We start from the raw sequence: 23579 nt of genomic DNA, 5'->3' as shown, positions 1-23579 counted from the left end.
AACTCTTTAAAATTAATTTTCCCTTCCCTTCAGTTCTCTGATATTTATGGCTATCGAAGACTCACCCGAAAAGGCTTTACCCGTGAAAGAAATCTACGCGTGGATCGTTCAACATTTTCCCTACTTCAAAACGGCTCCGACGGGCTGGAAAAACAGTGTACGACATAATTTGTCCTTGAACAAAAGTTTCCTGAAAGTGGAGAAAGCGCCGGTAAGCTATACCGAAAAATATACATAAAAATCAAAGTCTGAGGGTTGTGTTTTTCTGATCCCTAACAGAACATGGGCAAAGGATCATTGTGGCGCGTTGAAGAGCATCAACGTCAAAATCTGATGCAAGCACTTGCCCGTTCACCATTCCATCAATCGTCAGCCGTTGACAAATTCTCCCCGTACAAAACGAATCCTGGTGCAGTATCATCCTCGTCGCGTTCTATGCCTCCTGAAAGTCCTCCAACTCCTTGTAAATCCAATCTAGATCCTGAACTATTCCCGAAATTGTACAATACAATCAAAAACATGGCCAATAAGGGAGTGATTGGGACAGCGGATGGAAATCATGATAGTGATGAGATGTTCGGCTACAATAACGGGGTGGCTGGAGGTCATAATGGTACGCGAGATTATTATGCAACTAATGGTGGTGAGAATGGGGCTGCAAACAATAGTTCTGTGGATTATAGTATAGAACGTTTAGCTCGGGATTGTGGTGCTGATAGTATTGATGATGTGAACGCTGCAACCGCTATGCTGGCACTTAAGCACGGACCAAATATATTCAGTGAACATTTTCAGAATGGGTAATTTTGAGAAGGGAGAGGATTGGGTTCGAGATAAATTGTTTTGTTTTTGATTTGTACAGATCACCGGTTATCACCTCGTCGCCTAGTGAAGATCATACCTACTCTGCTGGCGGAGGAGGAAACGGTGGGGGCAGTAGTACGACCAATTCTGCAACACATTCACAGAATGGAAGCGATAATAACAGTAGCGGCGTGTGTTCGGATGCTGCTTATGAGAGTGGTGATGAAAGGTAGGTCAATTGTTATTTTTCAGTTTCATCTTTTAGCGGAAACAGAATAACTTGCCGCAATATTTGACGAAAGACAGTGGTCCCGACTCTTTTTGTAATGACTTCCCTTTTTCCGGTCAAATTTTCAGACTGCATCCAACAATCACTGCCGAGGAACTGGAAGAACGACGTCGTCATGCCGAAGGCGTTGATGCCCTTCTCTCATTCGCATCATCTGCTGCCTCTTCGCCCAACAAGCGACCTTCATCCACCCCCATCGAAGAGGAGCACATAGCCTCGTACACGGAGAATATTCCACTTTATATATCAACAACTCAAAATGGTGCTACAACCACCCGATATGTTACAAATGACGATGGCAGCGAAACTGTTGTCTATCATCATAATCCTCAACGATTATCCTCATCGTCATCATCATCGACAGCATACGAAACCTCCAACTACTATCTATCATCGTTGCCGTCGTCGACGAAAAAAATGAAATCGTCGCGTGTGATTCGACCGAAAATGAAAAGGAAGACAACATTGATTCGGTAATAAAATAATGATGCATGCAGAAGTGCTTGAAATTTCGCAAGAAACATAACAAAAACATGATAAACTGAAACTCCTTATACGCGTGGGGGAGAGTGGTAGGGGGTGGAATCTATACATTAAATGTAAACCGATGGTTTTTTTTGTTACTATCAATTTTAATATTTTTATATTAAAATGATAGTTTTCTCGTTAATGATTCTTATTAACAATTTGTCGTTAGTTGTGCGAAAGTTATAGACGAAATATTTTTTCATCGTAGCATGGATATGTAGCTCTAAATTAATAACTGTAACTTATAGCTACTTCTAAACTCTGTTTTTCGTTCAAATTGTAGCTGTAAAAACTTGTAGTGCTTATTTTTCTCTTAAAATAAGTAACACACATAGACACACTGATGTGGACTAAAAGGGAGTAAGTGAGATTAGCGTAAATTTATGATGGATCAAATTGAAGATAGCCAAAGTCAGTGGGGATTGAGTATGAGTTGGTATGAACCAGTTGATGTATGGTAACTTCTTGCCAATCTGAAAAGGAAACGAATCTTTGATTTCCTTCCTTTTATCGCAGTTCAAAACTGATTGAAGTTAGCAATCTTTTACCGAGAGCCAAATAGATGGAGCTAGAAACGAAAATTGAAAATTCTTCCGTTCTATACTAGGCCTTCTGCATATACCGTATTTCGGGAACCATTTGAATTCCCTTCTTCTGTGTAAGATTTTGTCGGAAATGTAATTTTATTTTGCGGAACATAAGCTGATTTAAAGCAACAAATATCAGATTTTATTGAACATTTTAATCCATCCTATTCAGAGAAAACAGAACTCACCATACGCCCACTGTCGTCCCTACCATACATCACAAGCCAGGTTACTACAGTCATTTTGTAGAACAAAAACAGATGGGTTCAGTGCAATATGATGTTGGAGAAGCAAAAATTGAACATGTGCAGCATTGATTTTGAATGAATCGTAAAAATGAGATTGTGAGAATAGAATGTATAAAAAGTGCCTTTTCATCGTAAACATTTAAAATGAGAGAAAATGAAGTAATAATAATGTCCAAATTTAAGAGACTTTCACATAATATTAGCATTTTACAAGAGGAGGGAGATAGCTAAAAGTCGTAAATGTTGATACAGTTTTTTGTTCACTGCTCTTAATTTCAAGTGATGTCAGAGTGTTTATTTTTTGTTTTAATGACGATGGCTTTGTTGAGTTGTAAATAAGGGAATGGGGTGAGTCTATTTAGGGTTGTTTGATTTGAATTTGATAAACAAATTGGGCCAGTTTTGGAATTGCGGGAGTTGAGCTTAGATAGAAAGCTATTGAGAGGTGGAATGATGCCAAACCAATTCACAAATCTCTATACCTTTATGAAATCGGGGCTGATATTGGCGTACCTTGTTTGTTGATAGCAAACGTTGTTTGTAAATGTCTGCCTAAACTGGTATGGGAATACCTTGATCGACTGAACACGTTCGGCTGGATACTCTGGGTTCTGGGCCATATTGGGCTAGAAGGCAATGAAGCAGCGGACGAGCTGACCAGGAAAGGAACAGGTATGTCGCTACACAGACCAAAACTCTTCTTTGGAATCGGAAATGAGTTCATTACTACGACGTTGAAAAATGAAGAGCAACTCCTGTGTGAACTATACTGGGCGAATCTATCAGGAATGGAGCAGTCCGGGGTGTTCATGGGGGAATACGAATCCAATTGCTCGGAGGATTGTTTGAATCTCATCAAGAAGGACCTCCGGATCTTAAAAATCATCGCCGGCGAAACTATCACCTGGGGGGAAGCAAGTAATATCTAAGGATACTGTCCGCAGATTCTATGAGTAGACCGAAGAAACCTGTTCTGGGACACCTTCGGTACTTGTGCAAAGTAGGTTGACGCACCTGGGAGGAGTGTTCCTTTATTTATTAAAATTATTTGTTAGAAATCATAAGTACTGTATTTCGGGAGCCAACTGTCCCCTACATCATTGTACAGCACACTGATGAAGAGAACAATTGGTCCTCGAAATACAGTATTTGGGAGATTTCTCACAAATAATTTTAACCAATACCAACCAAAAACGGGGAATCGGAAGCTGGGCGCGATATTTTTTTTTGTCGGGAAATCGTTGCAGAAGAACAGCACATCGAGTTTGCTGTATTTCCCTCAGTTTTGGCGTTAACATATGGCTAACGCACCGCCGGTACGAACCGAGAAGATCTTGATCTTCTCGTAAAATACGACTCGTACTTCGAGTTGAAACGCCCATTTCCGCCGACATATGTTTCTGCTTGCGGACAGGAGTGCGAGGTACACGCTCACGCACAGCATGCACGATATTCGAGCGACGTACGGAGCGTGGGCGCCCCTGCCGCGGCCTGCCAATCAAATCAGCTGTTTCGCGGTACGAGCATCGTCCTAAACGAATCGTTTGTTTATCGGCATTTTTCTCGGCGTATTCCCACATTGGTGCAACACAATAATCGGGGTTTTTTCGTAGTTCCCGAACTTCATCGTGTTGTCCTTCACGCGCTACTGACCTTCGGAAGCTGAAAGTCTGAAGTAGGATGGGGTATGGTTCGGTACTCTCCGTGCTTAGTGTTACCAGTTTCGGCGGCCTAACATTTCTCGCTATACGCATCGACGACAGAACTTATGGCTATACTATGTATATTGTGAGAATATCCACTTTCGCGTGATATTGACATTCTAAGCTTTGAATTTGCAAAGAAGCGACAAATTTGGCCCATTATAACTTCGTTAGAAATGGTGCGATCTCCACCAAACTAGTAGAATCATGCTCAATATTATAGCCTGCATTGCCGCAAAATTCGAGGGCAGCCTCCTGATTTCAGATTTTTCAGTTGAGTAGTTTCTGTGAATGGGTCCATAAAAGAAATGATCAATTTCTTTCTTCTTTTAAAGGATTCAATTGCGTCTTGTGGTTTGTATGAGACTGGTGGCATTGAGAGGCGAAAACATGGCTCATCAGTTAAATGGCCTTCTTGATTGGGAAGAACGGCAGGATTTGAATCAGTAGCAATACTTTTCGCTGCAAGTTTCGTTCTATCAAAATAATTTTGATTTGATGAACCTGTTCTACACTTCTCTGTAGATAACGCAGCAACATTTACTTTCTTAGAAGCCCTAGATTTCGTTGTTTCTCCTATCATAAACAATCGAACCCTTGTGTGCTGCGGATGCACTTGAACATATTAGAATAGTGATCCCTCATATTTTCCATGTCATCCTTTTCTTTTTCTTTAGTCTTTGCCCCGTTCACTATCGAGGTCGGCTCGTCGTGATCGGCTGCGATATTTTTTACTATCGAAGGCAATCCCGAGTGTATCCTCGTTAGTGCGAATTACCTGACCATATCACCGAAGATACCTCTCTCGCAATTTTTCCACGATCGGTGCAACCCTCTGTCGATCGCGTATATCCTCATTTCGGATGTGAACAAGGGGTGTCATTCCACTAGTCCAACGCAACATTTTTATTTTCAGTACCGCAAGACGCCGTTCGTTGTTTTTTATAGTCGGCTAACACTCAGAATCATAGAGGGTGACTCGTTGGACGGCAATGCGAGTATCTTTACATTTGAAACATTCGGAGATTCTTTTGAGATCAAGCTTTTGTCCGGAAGTATTTTAAAATTTAATTAATTACAACTGGACAAGTGTATCCTTGTCCTTGCATAATTCCGTCTAACGTCTGAACCAACTCTTCCACGCTGGCCTGATCATAGTCCCACCCTTCCGTCATTGGTCATTGCGCGAACCAAAAAAAACGACTGGCACAAAAGAGACTTGCGCCAAAAGGGAAAATTCACCCTTGAACGAAGCAAACTGCGAGACTATATATTCGAAAGAATTTCAATGTGGACACAAAATAAACGTTCAACCCCCGCGAAGTCTGTAGGAATTGGACCTAGCGATGAACGAGTAGTGGAAAATGTGCCATGAATCATATTCATCTAGCCTCTAATGACGTTGAGGGACGTCATTCTTGATTTAAAATGCCTCTGATCAGCTTCGAACTAACTCACTACGCAATCTAACCTCCCGTCACTGGCTCCGCTCCCTCCGATCACGTCCGAACAACTCACTCCTAATACAAAATCTAAAGCGGAAGGCAATATGCTCGTTCACAATTTCCTTAGCTATCCACGGGAGAAAGTTTGGCATTTCGAGACCACATAGTGTTATTAAATTTTGGAAACTGAGTTCCTTTTTTTCTTCAGCTGCTCAGATGTCTGATCGGCTCCTCTTGATTGACTTCGCAATTTCGCTTGACCCGAGTTCTGATCTAGATGCAGTCGAGAGACTCTCAAATCACCATTTAGCTTATCAAGCCATCATTGTTCAGTAGGAGTTACATGTCCATAGCATCAAACCTTCGATGTCACGTGACAGTGTCCATAACAAGAATATCGATAGAAACACGAAGCGATTTTGGTATATCTGCCACATTTCGAACTTTAATTTTTGGATCGTCGTTATTCAGGCATCGGAATCGTCTCAGAAAAGATGATACATACAGTGACGAACTTGATAGGCAAAAGATGGAAACTGTGAATTAGATTGTATACAGTTAATTACATCGTCCAACGTTATACTTAACGGGGGAGAGGTCTTCAGATATACAAAAGGGGGTTGCCAATTTTTTTTTTCACTAAATGTAATGTGTGCATGATCTTGGTGACCGTAGATAAAATTTTTTAAGGTTTTTAGATTTCTGCAATTTTTATGGCCCCTCATCGGCGACACATTTCTTGTGCAAAGGGATTGCTTCAAGATCGACTGACTGTCAACGACCCTATAACCGCTACCGATTTAGGGGTTTTTTCTCTGTGAGTAACAAAAAAAAGGTTAATATCGGTTTGGAAAGGGATCACACAAACTCTGATTGATCACCCTGATACCATTGATTGGCCGTGATTAAAGCTGAAACGCGAAACACATTCTGTTCTTTCCTTCTTTGTCTACTTCTTCCGTGTTGACACTGTGGGGCCTCTGGCTTGGATGTAGTGCTTCTACGAATTGCTGTGTTGGATTCCCACAACTACCACTTCCGGCTGCCGCGTTATCGATCTGCTAGCCTAGCTCCATTCGGCATATTACTTCGGGCTAGTCTTTCTCTCTCGCGTTAGGAAACTTGCAAGTCAGAGAATACGCCGGCGTCCATAGCTTACATGAAAATACACATACAGTGTCACACGAAATGGTTGTTGAAAGTATCTAGTTTGCGGGGAAAGCAGTCCACAAACAAACGTGGGCCTCTCCAGATGGGACCACTTTCAACCAAACTGACCATGTCCTGATCGAACGCCGCCATCTCTCAGCCTCGATGAATGTTAGAACATATAGGGGGGCCAATAAAGACTCGGATCACTATCTCGTCGAGATAGTGCTCCCAGCTCGAATAACAACACCGCCCAGAATCCTCTCTGACACAGTCCTCCGCAACACCTATAAGGGGGAAATGGATGCCGCAATAACTGCAGTCAACAGAGATTCTGGAGATGAAGCATCAACAAACGATCTTCACAATCACCTGAAGAACGTTATCATGGATACGGCCACAAACATACTTGGCTCCAGCCGCAAGAGAAGTCAGAACCGCTGGTTCGACGATGAATGTAAGCTAGCAACGGAACAGAAGAATGCTGCATACATAGTAATATTGCAGTTTCAAAGGAAGCGGGCACGCGCGTAGTCTTATCACGAAATCCAGCGAGCGGAGAAGCGACTTCACAGACGGAAAAAGGAAGCCAGATCTGTGAACTCGAAAAGTACAGAGAGTAACCTCACCAGGCGCGAAAGTTTTACCAACAAGTCAGCAGGATGAAGCCTTATATACCTCGATGCTCATCCTGCCGAGACAAAGAGGAAAATCTGATTTCCGACAGAATGGGCATATTGGAGCGATGGGTTGAGTACTTTGATGAACTGTTCAACAACCAAAATATCAGCGAGTTGGAGGTCCCGCCAACTGAAGACGACGGACAAATACTGCCACCACCAAGTTTAGGAGAAACAGTCCGTGCAATTCATCGGCTAAAAGATCATAAGTCGCCAGGAGCCGATGGAATTACAGCGGAATTGGTTAAATATGGAGGCGACCAATTACACCAAATGGTTATCAACTTGTGCTCAAGGTGTGGGGCAAAGAATCAATGCTTGACGATTGGCAACGAAGCATTATCTGTCTCATACATAAAAAGGGAGATATCACACAGCGCAGCAATTATAGAGGTATCACGTTGTTGAGATATCCTCTCCGCGGTCGGATAGCCCCATATGCCTAGAAAATAATTGGCCCATACCAAAGAGGCTTCACTCCAGGTAAATCAGCAACAGATCAGACAGGTTTTCTCTCTGCGGCAAGCGATGGAAAAACTGTTGGAATATGCCTGAGATGGAACGGGGCGTAGGTTAGGATGGAGCGTAGGTTAGGACACCAGGCAGCTTTTAGGGATATCGAATTGGTGGACCTCGGCTCAAAACCGGGATGTCTGGAGTTCCTTATTAAGGCCTAGATCGGATACCGGTTGTTGCGCCTTTGATGATGATGTTTCGTCGACAATTTATGTTGCCTTTTCTATCATTGGAGCAGCTGTTGAAAGGATTCCGTTCAACATATCTCCGCCTTGTTTCATACGGCACCCAATGCCTTTGGTTTTGAATTAGTTCGGGACTGTTTATATGAATAACTCCTGATGACCCTCCAAATTCCAAAAAATCAGCCGGTTCCAGAGTTTGGATTTGTTGTCCAATTGATTATGGCAATCGAGTGGTAAACAACATAAGAACCATTTATCCTCAACAAAGCTTTCTACTTAAACTTCTCGTTTCCGTACTCAGCATTAGATTATTTCAATCAGTGGGGCAAAATAACACTATCAAATAGCATCCCATTCCTAACGTCACTAATAAAGCCATCGTAAAAGGAAAATTCCTTAATATGAATTATTCATTTATTTGCTTTGTCCATCAACAGATAAAATCGAAATCGGAGGGAAAAATCATTGATAAAAGACGAAAAACAATGCACAGAAAAAAAAAACAATGCAAAACTAGACTAGACGAATTACAATGAAAACTGCAATGCAATACATAAAAAATTTTTTTTTATGTTATATGTTCTTTAAATGCCAACATAAATGCACTTGTTAACAAAAGAAATATAAAAAAGAAAACAAACAGAAAACGGTAAAAAGAGATATGTATACTTGTTTTATCGATCATTAATTATTATTATTATTATATTTAAATGAAAAAATGAAGAAAAACTAATTGTTTTTATTAGGTTATTCGTTTGCTTCTTGTTAGTAGTTAATTATATATATATACATATTATATATCTTAATTGTAATGCATATTTAAAAAAAAAAACAAACAAACAACAAACAATTGTATGTAGAGATAAATAAACTTAAGATTTTATAATTTTATTTAAAGGAAAGTGTTTAGTCATGGAAAGAAGAAAGCAACACCATTTAAATTTCTATATTTCTCCCAAACTTCTAATTGTTATTTTGAAGATACTTTTTAATATTTCGTTTAAATCAAAAAAGTTACATTTCGGATATTTGCAGAATTTGTACATATTTGGTTGATGAATCATTTTAAAACTAATCCATGAAATCTTAAGTGTAATCCCTTTTTAAATATTATAAACCACAATTGACCCGAAATACCTCGACTTTTTTTTTTAATTTATTCGTTAAAAATATACAAAAATAAAAAAAAATAGAGAAAATTGCTAAAAAAAAATAATAAAATAAATAAAATGAATGATTTCTTCCAATTCATACAAATGCAATATGATAATTCGTAAATAATATTATCGCTTGTTATTTTGTTTTTAATTTTCTAGGGAAATATTGCGGAAAAGTAAATCAGATTTAAGTATAAATTTAATTTTAAAATTAAAATACAAGACAAGAGACAAAATATATAAAACACGAAAAAAGTAAGCATGAAATGTCTACAGCAATATTTTTTAGACGACAAAAAACCGATGAAGAAAAAATGGAAAATGTTAATAAAAAATGGTACACTCTATTATATATTATATTTACATGTACACTACATAGTGAAATTAGTGCTACTTAACTGAAAAGAAACGTTAAGAAATCAATTAGTTTGTAAGAAGCGAGAAAAACTCTTTTGTTCTTTTAGAGAAATCAATCGTAGTTAATGCATATATGATGATAACAGTTCCTTACAATTTATGTTTTAGACATTGTTGCGCGATGCTCGTAACAAACTTCTATTCGGTCTTATCTCGTTTGATTTTCTCTTATTTTGAAGCAATCTATTTTCTATAATTTTCTCCCCGTGCCTTTCAAACAATATTTTTTTATACTTCGATATATATTAGGTATGTATATATCCTCTATGCCTCGGACTTCAACTTTTTTTAAAAAGAAAAATAAGCAAAAATCAATTGATGGATAGAAAACAAACACCAGATTATATTAGATGCTATTTAAATGCAAGTAGAAAGTAAAAAAAAAATGCTGAAGAGAATTAGAAAAAGATACAACGTGAAAAGGAAAAAAAAAGTAATCAAAAAAGCAATAATTAAAGAAATATTTATACTTAGGGAAGTCTGAAATATAATTTATGTGTTGTGTAACTATTTAAGAAGAAATTTTTCTCTGTCTGAACAGAAACAAATTGAAAATGAAGAAAAGAATTGGAAATAATAATTTTATTGCATTTGTTTTTTTTTTTCTTCTTCTTCTCTCTTTTCAATTTCGCATGATTGTCATCGTTGTTTAGCCTATTAAAATGTATTTGTTTGTATCTGTTTAAGATTTTACTTTTTTTAAATGTACATAAAGCAAAAGAGTCAAAAAGATTTCGACTTATCGATTAAATGTTAATGATAAATTTCTGTGTGTTGCGTTTGTTATATTAGTTTTGAGTATGTGCAACGTTTATGAGGAGAACATAAACTCAAACCAATCTTAAATGGAGGACAAACAAAAGTCAGATTTCCATACTCAATCTTTATATTTTTCTACAAAATTGAAAATTTAAATTTCTCTATCTTTGAAACGATAAATTCTCAGTTACAATAGGACAAAGATAGCCCCAATTCAACCCAAGTGTGAAAGTAATTATAAATCATTTTGAGTTCTTTTGATATTTTTCCAGTTAATTTAACTCTTGTTCTCCTTGAGTCTGTAGTAAATTGATCTTTTTCTTATCCTTTTAAGTGTATATCAAATCCTAATTAAGTTTTGATGCTAGTAAAACTATGTTGTTGTTATTTTATTATTATAAAAATATTCAAAAATAGTGGAAAACAATGATGATGATGATAAACGACAGAATAAATATAAATATTTTTTTTGGGGGTTTTTAAATGATTTTGTTGTTAATTTTATTAATTTAATTTAATTAATTTATTATTTTTAAACAGTTTGACATTGATTTGTTATGTATTTGAGTGAATGTGTTGCTGAAATAATGTGCTTGAATGGTGGAGAAGATGAAGATATTCTGCCGGAGGATTTGTGACATCAAGAGAAGAAATGACGTGAGTACATTATTTTCCTTAAGTTACTCTTCTAGTATTTAAATTCGACGAAATAGACTTTCTTTCATGCTAAATTGGTTGCCAATTCGAATTAAAAATGCCCGAATATCTTCCAGTACTTCGTGGAATTACATATTTGCACTTTTTTTTTTGTTAAGTCTCATCCTTTTCTATTTAAATCGAATGTATCTTGTTGTCTATATGTTCAATTCTCTTATTCCATTATTAGTGCGAAACGATTTAGCTTACTTCCTGCAAATAAGCTGAACATATGAATTTCTTAAGATAAAGAAAACATTGCAAAACAATCATCAATATGCCTTTATAAATGATAAAAGCAGTAAAAATTGCTATATTTTTTCTTTGGTCTTTCCTGTGTGATAGTTTTTAACATAAACGTCGGACATATGAAGCACTAAACGGATGGATATTTGACGTAAGCCATTTATTACCCACCAAATAAAATATGCTTATTTACTTTACCCCTCTCTTTGCAACCTTTCCTTGAAGAGAGCTTCAGGGGAATAGAAAGATATGTTGAGTCTCAGCCATTTTTTAGCTTAACCTTTGAATAAGATTTTTCTTAATTAGAAATTTATTTTTAAAAAGTATGGAATGCCCACAATATTCCTGCAAGTCCTCTTGCTTTTTGACAGGATAAACTTTGCAGTATGTTTATTTGGTTCTGACAAGAAAAGTTTGGTGTGTCTAGCAACATTAAAGCTTCGCCATCTGTCATTATGGGAAGCTTGTTCCCAGTTTTAAAAGATAGCCTTCGTACTCCAATTGCTGGTTCCGATCACGGCATGGGGAAGATTGACCCCTCTTTCGCTACAGCATTTTATTTGTCTCTACGCCACAGTGACCAGGTATCCAGAGTAGTTCCACCGTATTGTAACCAGAGACAGAGTTCAAATGATTTGTGCATTCCTGAACGATTTTCGAAGTGATCAAAGGACTACTCAACGCCCTCAATGCAGCTTGACTATCACTGCAGATTGCGATGCGCATGCCCTTCAACTGCTCGTCAATCATCCAGGTTGTCGTCCTTAGGATCGCATATGCTTCAGCCTGAAAGACCGTTGTGTATGGTCCCAAGGGAAAAACCCACTTCTCATTGTTTTTCTCGACAGGTAGACTTTTAGTTTTGATACGGATTTTATCGAAAGATTCTTCTAGAATTTAGTTATGAATACCACTAGCAACTGTCTTCGATTCCGAGCCTTGACATTTTAAAATAAACGTAGAAATTACAGCTTTTATTAATATAAAGTTAAGGAACAATTAGCGAGACTCTCTCAAAGTTAAGGAATAATTAGCGAGATTCTCTCAGTCGAAAATTTTTACAACTTTTCAATAATTCGTTTAGCTTGACTGAAAATTCATTGTCAACTCAACTTTTTAAACTTCAATTATTTTTCACATTTCATTTCCAGGCCTACTCCGCCACGGAGAACACCGGTGGTGGTATCTGACAGTCGAATTAACAACATTCGAAATCAATTTCGAATGCTGCTAACCCTGCTGCGCCACAGACTCCTGTTCCAGAAGCATTTTTTGTTTTTGAGCCATCGATGTAGAAGACGTCAGTATATCCTGACACGCACTCTTCTGGTTCGTTCCAGTTCTCTTCGTTTCAAGATAACATCATATCTTCTATCAAAGAGATGTATAGGGATCTGAGAATCGAAAGGCATTGCGAAAACTAGATTCAGTTCTCCCAATGACTTTTCCAGTGCTATGTGCCTTCCATGTCCGTTGTTTCCCCATAGATCTAATCGAATTAATCTCTGAGCTGCACTCATTGCAGTGCTGTGAATAAATATATCCAGGGGCTGCAAATTAAGTAATGCATTTAGAGCTCCGCCGGATGTGGTGCTCATGGCACCGGTGATACCCAGGCACACAGTTCTTTGCAGTGCGGCTAGTTTACAGTGAAAACCATTTTGTGTCACCTTAATCCACCACACTACGGATGCATATACAAACATCGGCCTAATGATGGCAACGTTTATCCTCATTACCACATGAGGCCTGAGTCCCCATGTCGAGGCAAAGGTCCGTCTGCACAGCCCATAATCTGTGAGGGCTCGTTTCATCTTTACCTCTACATGTTTGTTCCAAAGAAGTTTTATATCTAAAGTGACTCCCAGATATTTCACTTCTTCGGAGAGTTGAAGGGTATAGCCCTCATCTCAGGGAGACAAAGTCCATCCAGTTTTCTCCTTTTTGTGAATAATACCATTCTGATTTTACTTGGATTAACTGAAAGTTCACGCCAGAGACACCAACTGTCAATCAAATCAAAGGTGCGTTGTGTGTTTCTACACACCATTTCGAGATCTCGACCAATAGCCAGCACAGGCACGTCATCCGAATAAGGTTGAACGTGTAATGGCAGATCTTGCAGTTCGCATCGTAGTGACTTGATTAGCATACTCCACAGAAGTGGCGATAGCACACCTACTTGAGGGCAGCCTTTCGTCGTTTCCGTTGTTAGGTAGCCATCAACACCCACTTCAGCACGCAGCAATCTCTGGGTTAGCATAGTGTAGATTCACTTTATTAGAGTTTCGTCAACGCCATGCTCTCTGCCGACATGAAAGTCCTTTTGGAAGTGCGCACAGTCAAACGCCCCTTCATTGTCCACGGACAACCCCATCGCGTACTCGCCTTACAGAATTGCGTCCTCTATCTTTGAAACCAAAGAATGAAGAGCAGACTCACAGGTCTTTCCACGTTGGTAAGTATGTTGGTTTTCATTTATTGGGTGCGACTTTAGCGCCAACTCGCAAATGCAATGCTCAACCAGTCTCTCCAGACATTTCAGTGAAAATGATGTTAAGCTGATTTGTCTGAAGTTCTTTGGATTTGAATAGTAATATTTCCCAGGCTTTGGTATGAAGACTACCTTCAGCTTCTAGTTGAAAGTCTATTCCCATTAATTTTGCGACCACAATTGCTGAGCCTAGACCTAGTGCGTTGTCAAACGGGACTATTTTGTCGGTTAATCGTGGGCGTCTTTCTTGCCGCTCGATTTTCAAACCGTTCAATAACGATGAATGATATGCATCTGTAATAGTTGTATCCTTTTCCGGATAGGATGAGGACAATCAACACTGGTACCAGTCTATACTGAGTGCATGGCTCAGCATTCATACTGGTGGATGCTAGACCTACCTAAATCTTTACCCAACTAAAGAGTATACGAAACTCGAGTTGAAACGCAACTCATCGTTTTAGGACCAAAGGCCTCTTTAGCCGCTTGGACTTAACTACTACCCCCATGTAACTCCCGCTAGGAGATCAACTACAAATAACCGGTCGGAATATTTCTCCTGAGTCATGTAAATTCAGAGGTCTATCCCGGTTCCCATGGTACCAGTATACCCCTATCTGATCGCCCTAAATAAACTTTTGAGCATTCGTCAACTGCATCACGGTCAGCAAGCCAAAGTGAGTACAGCGTTTTCCACGTGGAGGTTCTCTTCTGCCATTTGCTTTTGTTCCTGTTTATGAAAGATGAAAATAATTGGCGATTATAGCTTGTGAACTCGATTTTATCCGCCGTGAAAATCGCTCATAATTCGATGGCTATGAATGGACTCTGCTACGCGTGGTGATACGAGTCGCGCACCCGTTCGAAATTCGCGGCGGTGCCTGATTGGGAAAACCCGTCTTGCTTATTTCGAAATGGTCCGACTCAGAGACTAAGGATATTGCTCTGAATATGGGCCGGAGACTCGCCTGAATTCCGTGACAGGTAGCTACACAAGCTTCCGTGTTAGATTTGAAATTGCATATGGAAGGTCTGCTTCGCTATATGTACGACGCGAAGAAACTGTTGGACGACTGACACATGTCTCTTGGAAAGAGAGTACATTTTCTGCCGAAGAAAGAGAATATACATATGTACATAAATGCACCGATCGCGGGGCAGCCGCTTTGTTTCGTAGATTTGATGCTTACTTCATTCTTCATTATCACCACACTGTGCAAATGATTGGCCTGCAACAGTAGGAAGAACGCAAACATCCATGACGAACCGGGATTTGAACCCAGGACAATAAGATCAGGAGATTAATGCTCAACTGTCGAAATATTGCCTCTCCTACCCCGACATTCATGTGTAATTGTAGCAAAGATGAATTCCAAACTTGTATAAGAATGCCTTCACGAAAAAAGGAGCAGTGACGCCGCTGCACGAGTCAGAGTAATTCAGTGGAGTCAGAAATAGCCGAACAGAAACGGCTGAGGGAACTGCACTGGGCGAACTTCCAAGAATGGGAGACTCTAGGGCGCTCATGGATGGATACATATCCAAAGGTTCAAGAGATTGTTTGAACTTCGTCAAAAAGAGCCTTCGGATCATAGTAGAAATACTCACTGATCACTGCAGGCTATATTATCACTTGGGGAAGCTAGGGATTTTTACGGACACCGTCTGTAGATTCTATGACGAGAGTGACGAAATTTCCACACATTCTCTGCGGCGATGTCCGGAACCTGTGCAAAGTAAATTGAGGCACCTGAAAGAATAGTTAATACCAGAGGCCAGATTGAAGAATGGAACATACTATAGTTAATAGGTATACTATAACCAGTAAAGGGCACAATAGTTCTTTTAGAACGCAGTGTGACTTTCCTTCACATTATTATTATTTATTATTTTTCAAGTTGTCACAATCTCGGCAGATGCCGGATTTTATCTAATACTAGCACTAAGTGCCAAGAATTTAGGCTCGAACGATCCTACCTACTTAAAAGCTAAAGGGGCGCTGGTGGTGGTGGCCGGTGGTAGGTCAATTTTATATCAATTCTGATAAGATGGATTATCTGACCCAACATAAATTCTGCAATGAATACGAGGATAGGGGTGATCAAATTTTCACTCTTCTTCTTTTTCTTCAGTCTTTGTCCCGTTCACAAGCGGGGTCGGCTCGTCATGATCGGTTTCCTAATTTGGCTCTATCGAATGCCTGATCTGGGTGCAATCTCGAGGCTTTTAAATCCTTATCCAGCGTATCAAGCCATCGTTGTTTAGGACGGCCTTTTGGTCACTTACCATCGACGACTGCTCAGACCAATCTTGGCAAGTGAATTCTCGTTAGCACGAATTCCCTGACCATACCATCGAAGACGCTCCTCTCGCAATTTTTCCACGATCGGTGCAACCCCGTAAGGATCGCGGATATCCTCATTTCGGATGTGACCAAACCGTGTCACGCCGCTAGTCCAACGCAACATCTTCGTCTCCAATATCGCAAAACGCCGTTCATTGTATTTTATAGTCGCCCAACACTCAGAACCATAGAGAGCGACAGGACGGCCGACATTGCGGTAAATTTTAGATTTGAGACGTTCGTTGATACGTCGATCACAAAGTACACCAGTTGTGGAACGCCACTTCATCCAGGTTGCTTTAATGCATGAAGCAATTTCATAAAGTAGTTCTCCATTGGCTGATAGCGTTGATCCGATGTATTTAAATCGCTCAGTTCGGCCGCTGACAATGATCATGCCCGTTTCACGGGGATCGGTCGTCAAAAATTCACTTTTATTCAGATTCAACCTGAAACCCTGTTGCATGAGGCGATCATTCCATTTTCGGACAAGTTGCTCGAGATCATTTTTGCTATTGGACGCTAGGAAAACATCATCTGCATAAAGCAGTGTATAGGGCGTTGGACGATAGATGGCCCGTGTGCTAGTGTGCATAACAAGAACAAAGGGGAGTGGTAAGAGGGCGCTTCCTTGATGAACACCAACAGACACAAAACGGTTTTGATACACCCGCCATACTTCGAACTTTCCTTTCGGATTGTGGTAGAGCAATTAAACCCAGCGCACGAGTTCTTCTGGCATTAAGTGCTGTCGTACCTTTCATACCCGAAGCACTGAGCTTCCGATTTCTCCATTTGTTTTCTCTTAGGCGCGTGTTGATTACTAAGAGAGTCACCCTCTTTTTCGCGTACTCATTTATTTGACCGTAATTCGATAGCAGACAGTATGATTTGGGTTGCTTGTGACACTGTGTAGATAGCCGGTTTCGGCGTCTCCCGGTATTCTTTTCCTCCTTCAGCGATCTATTATAAAGGACTCTAATAGCCCTCACCATATTCTTTATGGCATGGAGCACGTTTTGCATGATTTTGATCAAATCAGACATTTCAACTGGTTTCACCTCAAGCTGGGTGAAGAGTGATTCCTCCGGACCTGGACTCTGCGCTCTATGAAACCTGCCGAAGTTACTCCTTTTATACACTCCTTCACCTTTGGCATATATTGACTTTCCCTGCACCTTAGCCTTTATCGCCTTTGACATTCGTGGAGATCTCCGAATTGACGAAGTTCTTCTGAATGGGTCTTTTATTTGGTCCTGGTACCTCCTACGCGGTGAATGTTATCACCTTTTTGCCGTCCAGCGATCTACCATCCCTTCATCTTTATTTCGTTTTGGTACTGGTGTTCTCGGTAATGTCGTACTACACTTGAACACCGCCTTCTCCAAATCCAAATCGCTTGCGACATTATATGCCACAGCGGTCAAGTTGTCCACCACCGAGGCACTGCGGTCGAGGGATATCGACCACTGTGAGATGTAGATGCTATTCATTTATTTTTAAGGGCAGATTCCAAATGTGAAGCAGTGTTGAATAGGATATAGTGTTGGAAGGATCATATTGGATTGGTCTTTTGGTCTAAATCTTACTACATGGTTTAAAGTCAAATATCTGTTACCATAGTGGGATCATTTGTTTTCAAGCTGCGACTGACTAATTGGTGAATTATTATTTGCAGTAATTTGAAAATTTCAGGAGAAGATGCAATTGTCTAAGTGTACCTAGATGCACGTAGGTATTTACCCTTATCCTTCTCTACAATTATTGCAATTTTTTATTTATATAATAGCCAATAGTACGGTTTATGGTCCTTTAATATTTTTTTCATAATTATGTACAGATCTATTTATCTAATTCAATTTTCTTTTGATCATTTAATTTATTTTTTATTATTTTACTTATAGCAATTTGTATACATAATGTACATTTGGTAGAAAATTTCAATAACAAGTTCTAAATGTGAAAAAGTAGTCAAAAATTGCATTTAAAACCAAACTTATGTACATTTATTACATATATAGTATACTACAAGAACAAGGTAACATATATCTGTACAGCAATTAAATAATCTGTTAAAAATGATCAAAATAAACGAAAACAAAATTATTTTCTGATGTAAATGTGTAAATAAATAGTAATAAAGAGCAAATCATAAATATACAATTTAAGGAATGAAAAAGAAAACATAATGTAACCGATAACAACAATTAGATATTCTAAATAACTTAAGCGAATAAATTATATAAACCCTTCAACATATATGTATTGGACAATTAGAACTACTGAAGTAATATATATATATATATATTATATACAAATATTAACTATAACAAGGAAGAAAATAAAGAAAAAAAAGACACATTTACTGAAGCAATATAAAGCGAAAATAGTGTATAAAATTCAGATTCAACGATTGGTTCTATCACTGGATGACAATTCACTTATATAGGCTTGTCTTTTATCTTTTTTATTGGACTTAATTTGGAATTGTTAATTCTTTTTTGGTTGTGTACTTTGTATACCATATTTCATGTTCATATCTAATTTATCTCTTTGCCTCCAAATTTCTTAACGCGAATTTCTTCGCTTGCCTTATTATAATCTTCTAATGTGCTATCTTACGATATAGACAAAATGAGATGATTCAAAAAATTGGAAAAGATATGATTAGTTAACATGGATTTTGTGGGGATGCATAATGTAATTGTAAATATAAATTAAAGTTTTAATATATTTGGTAATTGCATGGTTACTTATTGCAAAACTGATTTTTTTTTGGTCTTCTATCTCCCGTTTTTCCAATCTTGTATTCTATGGGTCTCTATGTCTGATTTTACCTTACCAACATCAATCTTCAACAGGGAACTATTTTCTAAAATTTTATACTGAATTATGTGTGTATCAAAATGAAATCTGTCTAAAATTGTATATCAAAATACTAATTACTTTCATGCCTTTTATCAAATTTATATAATTGGTCGGTGAGCCATATGAAAACCATGCAAAGTTTTCTAATTTAACGAATCAAAACTATAATAAAGTCTTCCATTTCGCAATGAAATGAAAAATTTTATGCTTTTAAATTGTATTTTAGTGCATGGAAATCATATTTTTGTGTGGTATATTGGACCATTTATCAAATATCTTTTGTAAAATACTGTCAGGGTTCTATGGGGATAATGTATCTCATCGTTCGTGATTTATTTAAAAAACAAAACTATTTTGTTTTGACTCACAATCATTTGACGAAAAATAAAATTTGTATCCAACATTTCAGGTATATTTTTTTTTAATTGAAAAATACTTAAATGTGGAAAATGATCAGAAGCCTTTTTTTCTTTAAAGGTTGCCCCCTTTTGCATTCCTTCAAATGAAGATAAATAAGACAAAAATTCAAATAGAACTTCAACACAAAATTAGTTGAAAAAATTTTCCCAAATTCTAACAATTTCGATTGCTTTGTTATATGTTTATAATATTCATTTATAACATTCAACCATGAAAACTAAACAAGAAATAAATTGTTGAGACAGTAACAAAAAAATTAAATACTCAATTGCAAATCATTTGCGCTTGATATAAACAAATTAAAGATGTAAACATCTTCACCAAATAGTTAACATTTATGCAAATCTTTTGCACAAAATTTTCTTTTTTTTGTAACTATTGAAATGAATTCCTTATTTAAATATGATAAAAACCCAGAAACTCTCCAAACACATATGTTCATATGTAAAAAGGAAATATTCTAACAAATGTTTCAAATGTATGTTACCCCCGCACAGAAAAATTAAGATGAAAAACAATTTAGGGACATGTAATAACTCGAGGAGCAAAACTATGATAAAATGAAAATGTAAAAATCATATTTATCAAAATAATGAGTGAAGTTGAGATAGTTTATATGAATAGAAGAAAAATAATAAGAAAAGAGGAGAAAACCAAAAAAAAAAAAAAATTAAACGAAACTTGATGAATGATTCTTATTAAAAGTTAATATTAAAATGAAAGAATATTCTTCTAATTTATTGGACCTGATTTAGGAAATATCAGCCGGACTCCAGGTCAGTCAGAGGCAGGAACCAAGCGTAATTTGCACTAATATATTTCTTTTTTCGCTACATAAATCGATGTGGGCTCGGGGGTCTAACAAATCACATCACATTTTTTCTTCCGGCGTTGGAAAGTGGAAATCCTTAACCTGCATGTTCGTATGGAACTGTCAACTGTGGCGGATTAACTTTTCAACTTGTCGCGTTTTAGGCACGCCCTACTCTTCTGCGCTCTGCTTGCATGTATCGATGTTAAAAACTTCGCAATCGCGAGGCTTGAATCTTTTTAAACGCCACGCATAACTCGTTATTACCATAGCTTCAGCCTTCTACTCCGCTAGCTGCAGACGCTTTCCAATCATTCCTTCGTTAACCATCCCAAATTGAATAGATCAACAGTTTGCAGATTGTATGCTAATACTGCCACTTCAATATCATCCGCTCATCCGTAAATTGTTGCCTTCTCCAAAAGCTACAGGTTTAGTACATTGAACATTATGATTCAAAAGCAGATCCTTGTGGAATACCAAACGTGGTATCATCGAAGTGGTTCAATAGTATCCTATGGCTAAGACAAACGCATATTAGCATGGCAGGGCTTGTTTAGTTAGTGTCATTATTTCAATTTGTTAAATTAAAAGCATTTTTGGGTCGGAATATTTTGGAGGAGCTTGTCAAATCAAATTGAAGGTCAGAGATTCCATTGCCTGCCTGTTCATCCAGTTCGACTTTCATAGGGGCTCATTTGGCTTTGGTAACAAAACAAATACCTTTGCCTTTTCCAATATTGCAGTAAGGCTTGTTCGGATATACATGTTCAGTTCGTCCAGCAAGAAGACGCGACCAGGTTGAAAAGCGCGTCCGCGACTGCCGCAAGTTGAAGGAGCCGTGCGTCTGGTTCCTCGATAAGACCCCCCCCCCCCCCCCCTTTTGGTTTCAGTTGGGGATGGATTGCTGGTTGATAGCTACGAGGCCGGCGGAGCAATCGGGTAGAGAGTAGTCTGCCGCGAGAAGTAAGGAAATAAGAACGATAAATGTCATTCTTTTTCAATCTGTACGTCATGCTTAGCTGACTGCCTCTTGCCTTATGTTGCTGTATTTTTGAAGGAGAACGCGGATGCGAGGGCCGGTTATTTCTTCAAAAATGAAGTTTTCTTGAAGACCTGAGCGATGTTAGGGGATCTATAACCTTTTCTGTAGATCCACTATCAATCTATAGTGGTCTAGAAAGTATGCACCTAATATGAGACTGATCATCGCCATTAGCTTGGGTTGATGCGGAATCAGTTTGTGATTCCGCGATACCGGGAGAACTGAGACGTCTGCGCCCGTGTCAATCCGGTAAAGGCGCTTGCTCAAGGGACCAAGCCGCTGCAACCATACGCATTCTGGCGGATATTAGCATCCCCATATGAGGCTCAGACTTCCTGTGTCATTATGAGCTGTTGCTGGGCCTGTAAAACAAAGCCCTGATAGACCCCACAGCCTCATTGCAGACGTCTGGCGAAATTTCTACCTGTCAAGATGACACTTTTTCGTTAATTTTCGAGGAATTTGCCGACCACTGCATTGGCGTACTCCTCAGAAAGTACTGGCACATAACCATAGTTTCTCCCAGTCTGTTAAGCACAAAGTTTGCTGTTGCCAAGAGATGATTTGGTGAGGCAGGGTATCTGCAGACCTTTCAATAGCTGTCGGTCCTCTTCACTTCATTTGGTCCCTAAGCCAAACGGTGAATGGGGGCCATCTGAAGATTATATGCGTCTGAACGCTCAGACAGTTCCAGACCGATATCCCATTCCACTCATCCATGATTTTGTGCACTTGCATGCGAACTGCCGTATTTTTACGACCTTAGATCTAGCCGAGGCGTACCACCAAATCCCTGTCGCTTCCGAAGACATTCCGAAAACGGCTATCTGCACACCTTTCGGACTCTTCGAGTTCACCAGGATGTCGTGCAGAGTTTCCACATGTTCATTCACTCTGTCTTGCAAAACTTGAACTTTTGTCTCGGCTACATGGATGTTTTGGTCGCTTTCTCTTCAGAATCTAAGCACTTGGACTATCTCGAATGCATTTTTCAATGTCTCCTTGAGGCCGGACTTGTACTCAACATTGAAAAATGCAGATTTCTCCAGAGGCAGGTAAAATTGCGGAAGGATTGCCGAAGGATCTGCAAAAGTTCTTGGGCATGTTAAACTGCTATCGTGGTTTCTTGCCCAAAGCCGCTCATGACCAATCGATCTTTGACGCCTACTTGTCTGGGCCAAAACTAAAGACTCCCGTGAGTTTGCGTGGTCTGCCGAAGCCATATACGCGTTTGAGTCGGTCAAACAACAGCTTGTTGACGCAACACTGCCGGCATTTCCTCAGTCAGTAGCACTCCTAGCTGTGTTCGTCGGTGCCTCAGCAACAGCCGTATGCTCCGCTCTATACCAACAGGTAAATCAAATCTGGCAACCGTGGAGCTTCTTTTCAAAATAACTCAATGCAGCTCCAGCGCCTACGATCGTGAGCTGCTCGCCGCGTACCTTGCTATAAAGTACTTCCGCTTCTTCCTTGAGGGCAGGCCGCTCACCGTGTTCAGGGACTACAAGTCCCTTCGCGCTTAGACAAAAGCCCGAGAAGATTCGCAGGGGGGAGAGAAGAAGGCAATCAGAGTCTAACTGAAGGTAAATGTCAACAAAGCCAATGGTCTCAGTCTAACGGACTGTCGCACTCAGCGTCGGTTTTGGCATTCTGTCCAAAATATGGAAATGGCGATATCTCAACACCAACTTCGAGTTAAAGTTCTTCGGCGTCAATGTGCTCTTTGTGATGTTATATGCGAGTAACACATGGAAAGTGAGTACCTCAGAGTGGCCGATGGGTGAGTCGCTCTAGAAACACGTGGTACAACACACAACAGTTAAGAAGGAATGCTGGGTTCTGGGGGAGATTTGAAGGGAACTGAAGCATATTTCAGTGAACCAATAGCGATGGTGACGCGCTATGCTCTATTTACTGACTTGTCGAGTTGAGAGATGTAACTTTGAAAATGAGTAGCCCCCCCTCCACCTTTTCCTTGTTTACCAAACAGTCCAGATTCCTGGAAGGAAAGAAAGAGGTGTGGGAATATTTTTTTGAGAATTGTGGGGTCCTAAGTTCGCATCAACTTAATGCTGGACCGGACCAAATGGGGAGCAACTTACTCCCTCTTTTTTGGTTCACGGACCCCTCGTTTAGGGCGCACCCAAACTTTACAAAAATGTCAGGCGATGACGATTTGGCTCTGCCC

General features: G+C 39.2%; 1 protein-coding gene across 8 annotated transcripts in view; it reads left to right on the top strand.

Moving 5' to 3' along the window:
* Positions 1-10954, top strand: part of LOC119653440 (nuclear pore complex protein DDB_G0274915) — a 121621-nt gene extending 110667 nt beyond the window's left edge. For all 8 annotated transcript variants that reach the window (XM_038058023.1, XM_038058021.1, XM_038058027.1 and 5 more), the window contains exons 4-8: positions 34-211; positions 280-800; positions 863-1033; positions 1162-1566; positions 8572-10954. In XM_038058023.1, the coding sequence (XP_037913951.1) occupies positions 34-211; positions 280-800; positions 863-1033; positions 1162-1566; positions 8572-8575 (1279 nt within the window). In that variant the 3' untranslated portion in view covers positions 8576-10954. The remainder of the gene's footprint in view (positions 1-33; positions 212-279; positions 801-862; positions 1034-1161; positions 1567-8571) is intronic.
* Positions 10955-23579: the final 12625 nt, after the last annotated feature.

Source organism: Hermetia illucens, chromosome 4 (assembly GCF_905115235.1).
Source record: "Hermetia illucens chromosome 4, iHerIll2.2.curated.20191125, whole genome shotgun sequence".
NCBI lineage: Eukaryota > Metazoa > Arthropoda > Insecta > Diptera > Stratiomyidae > Hermetia > Hermetia illucens.
Note: the sequence above shows the minus strand (reverse complement) of the source record. Positions and strands in the feature narration are given on the sequence as shown.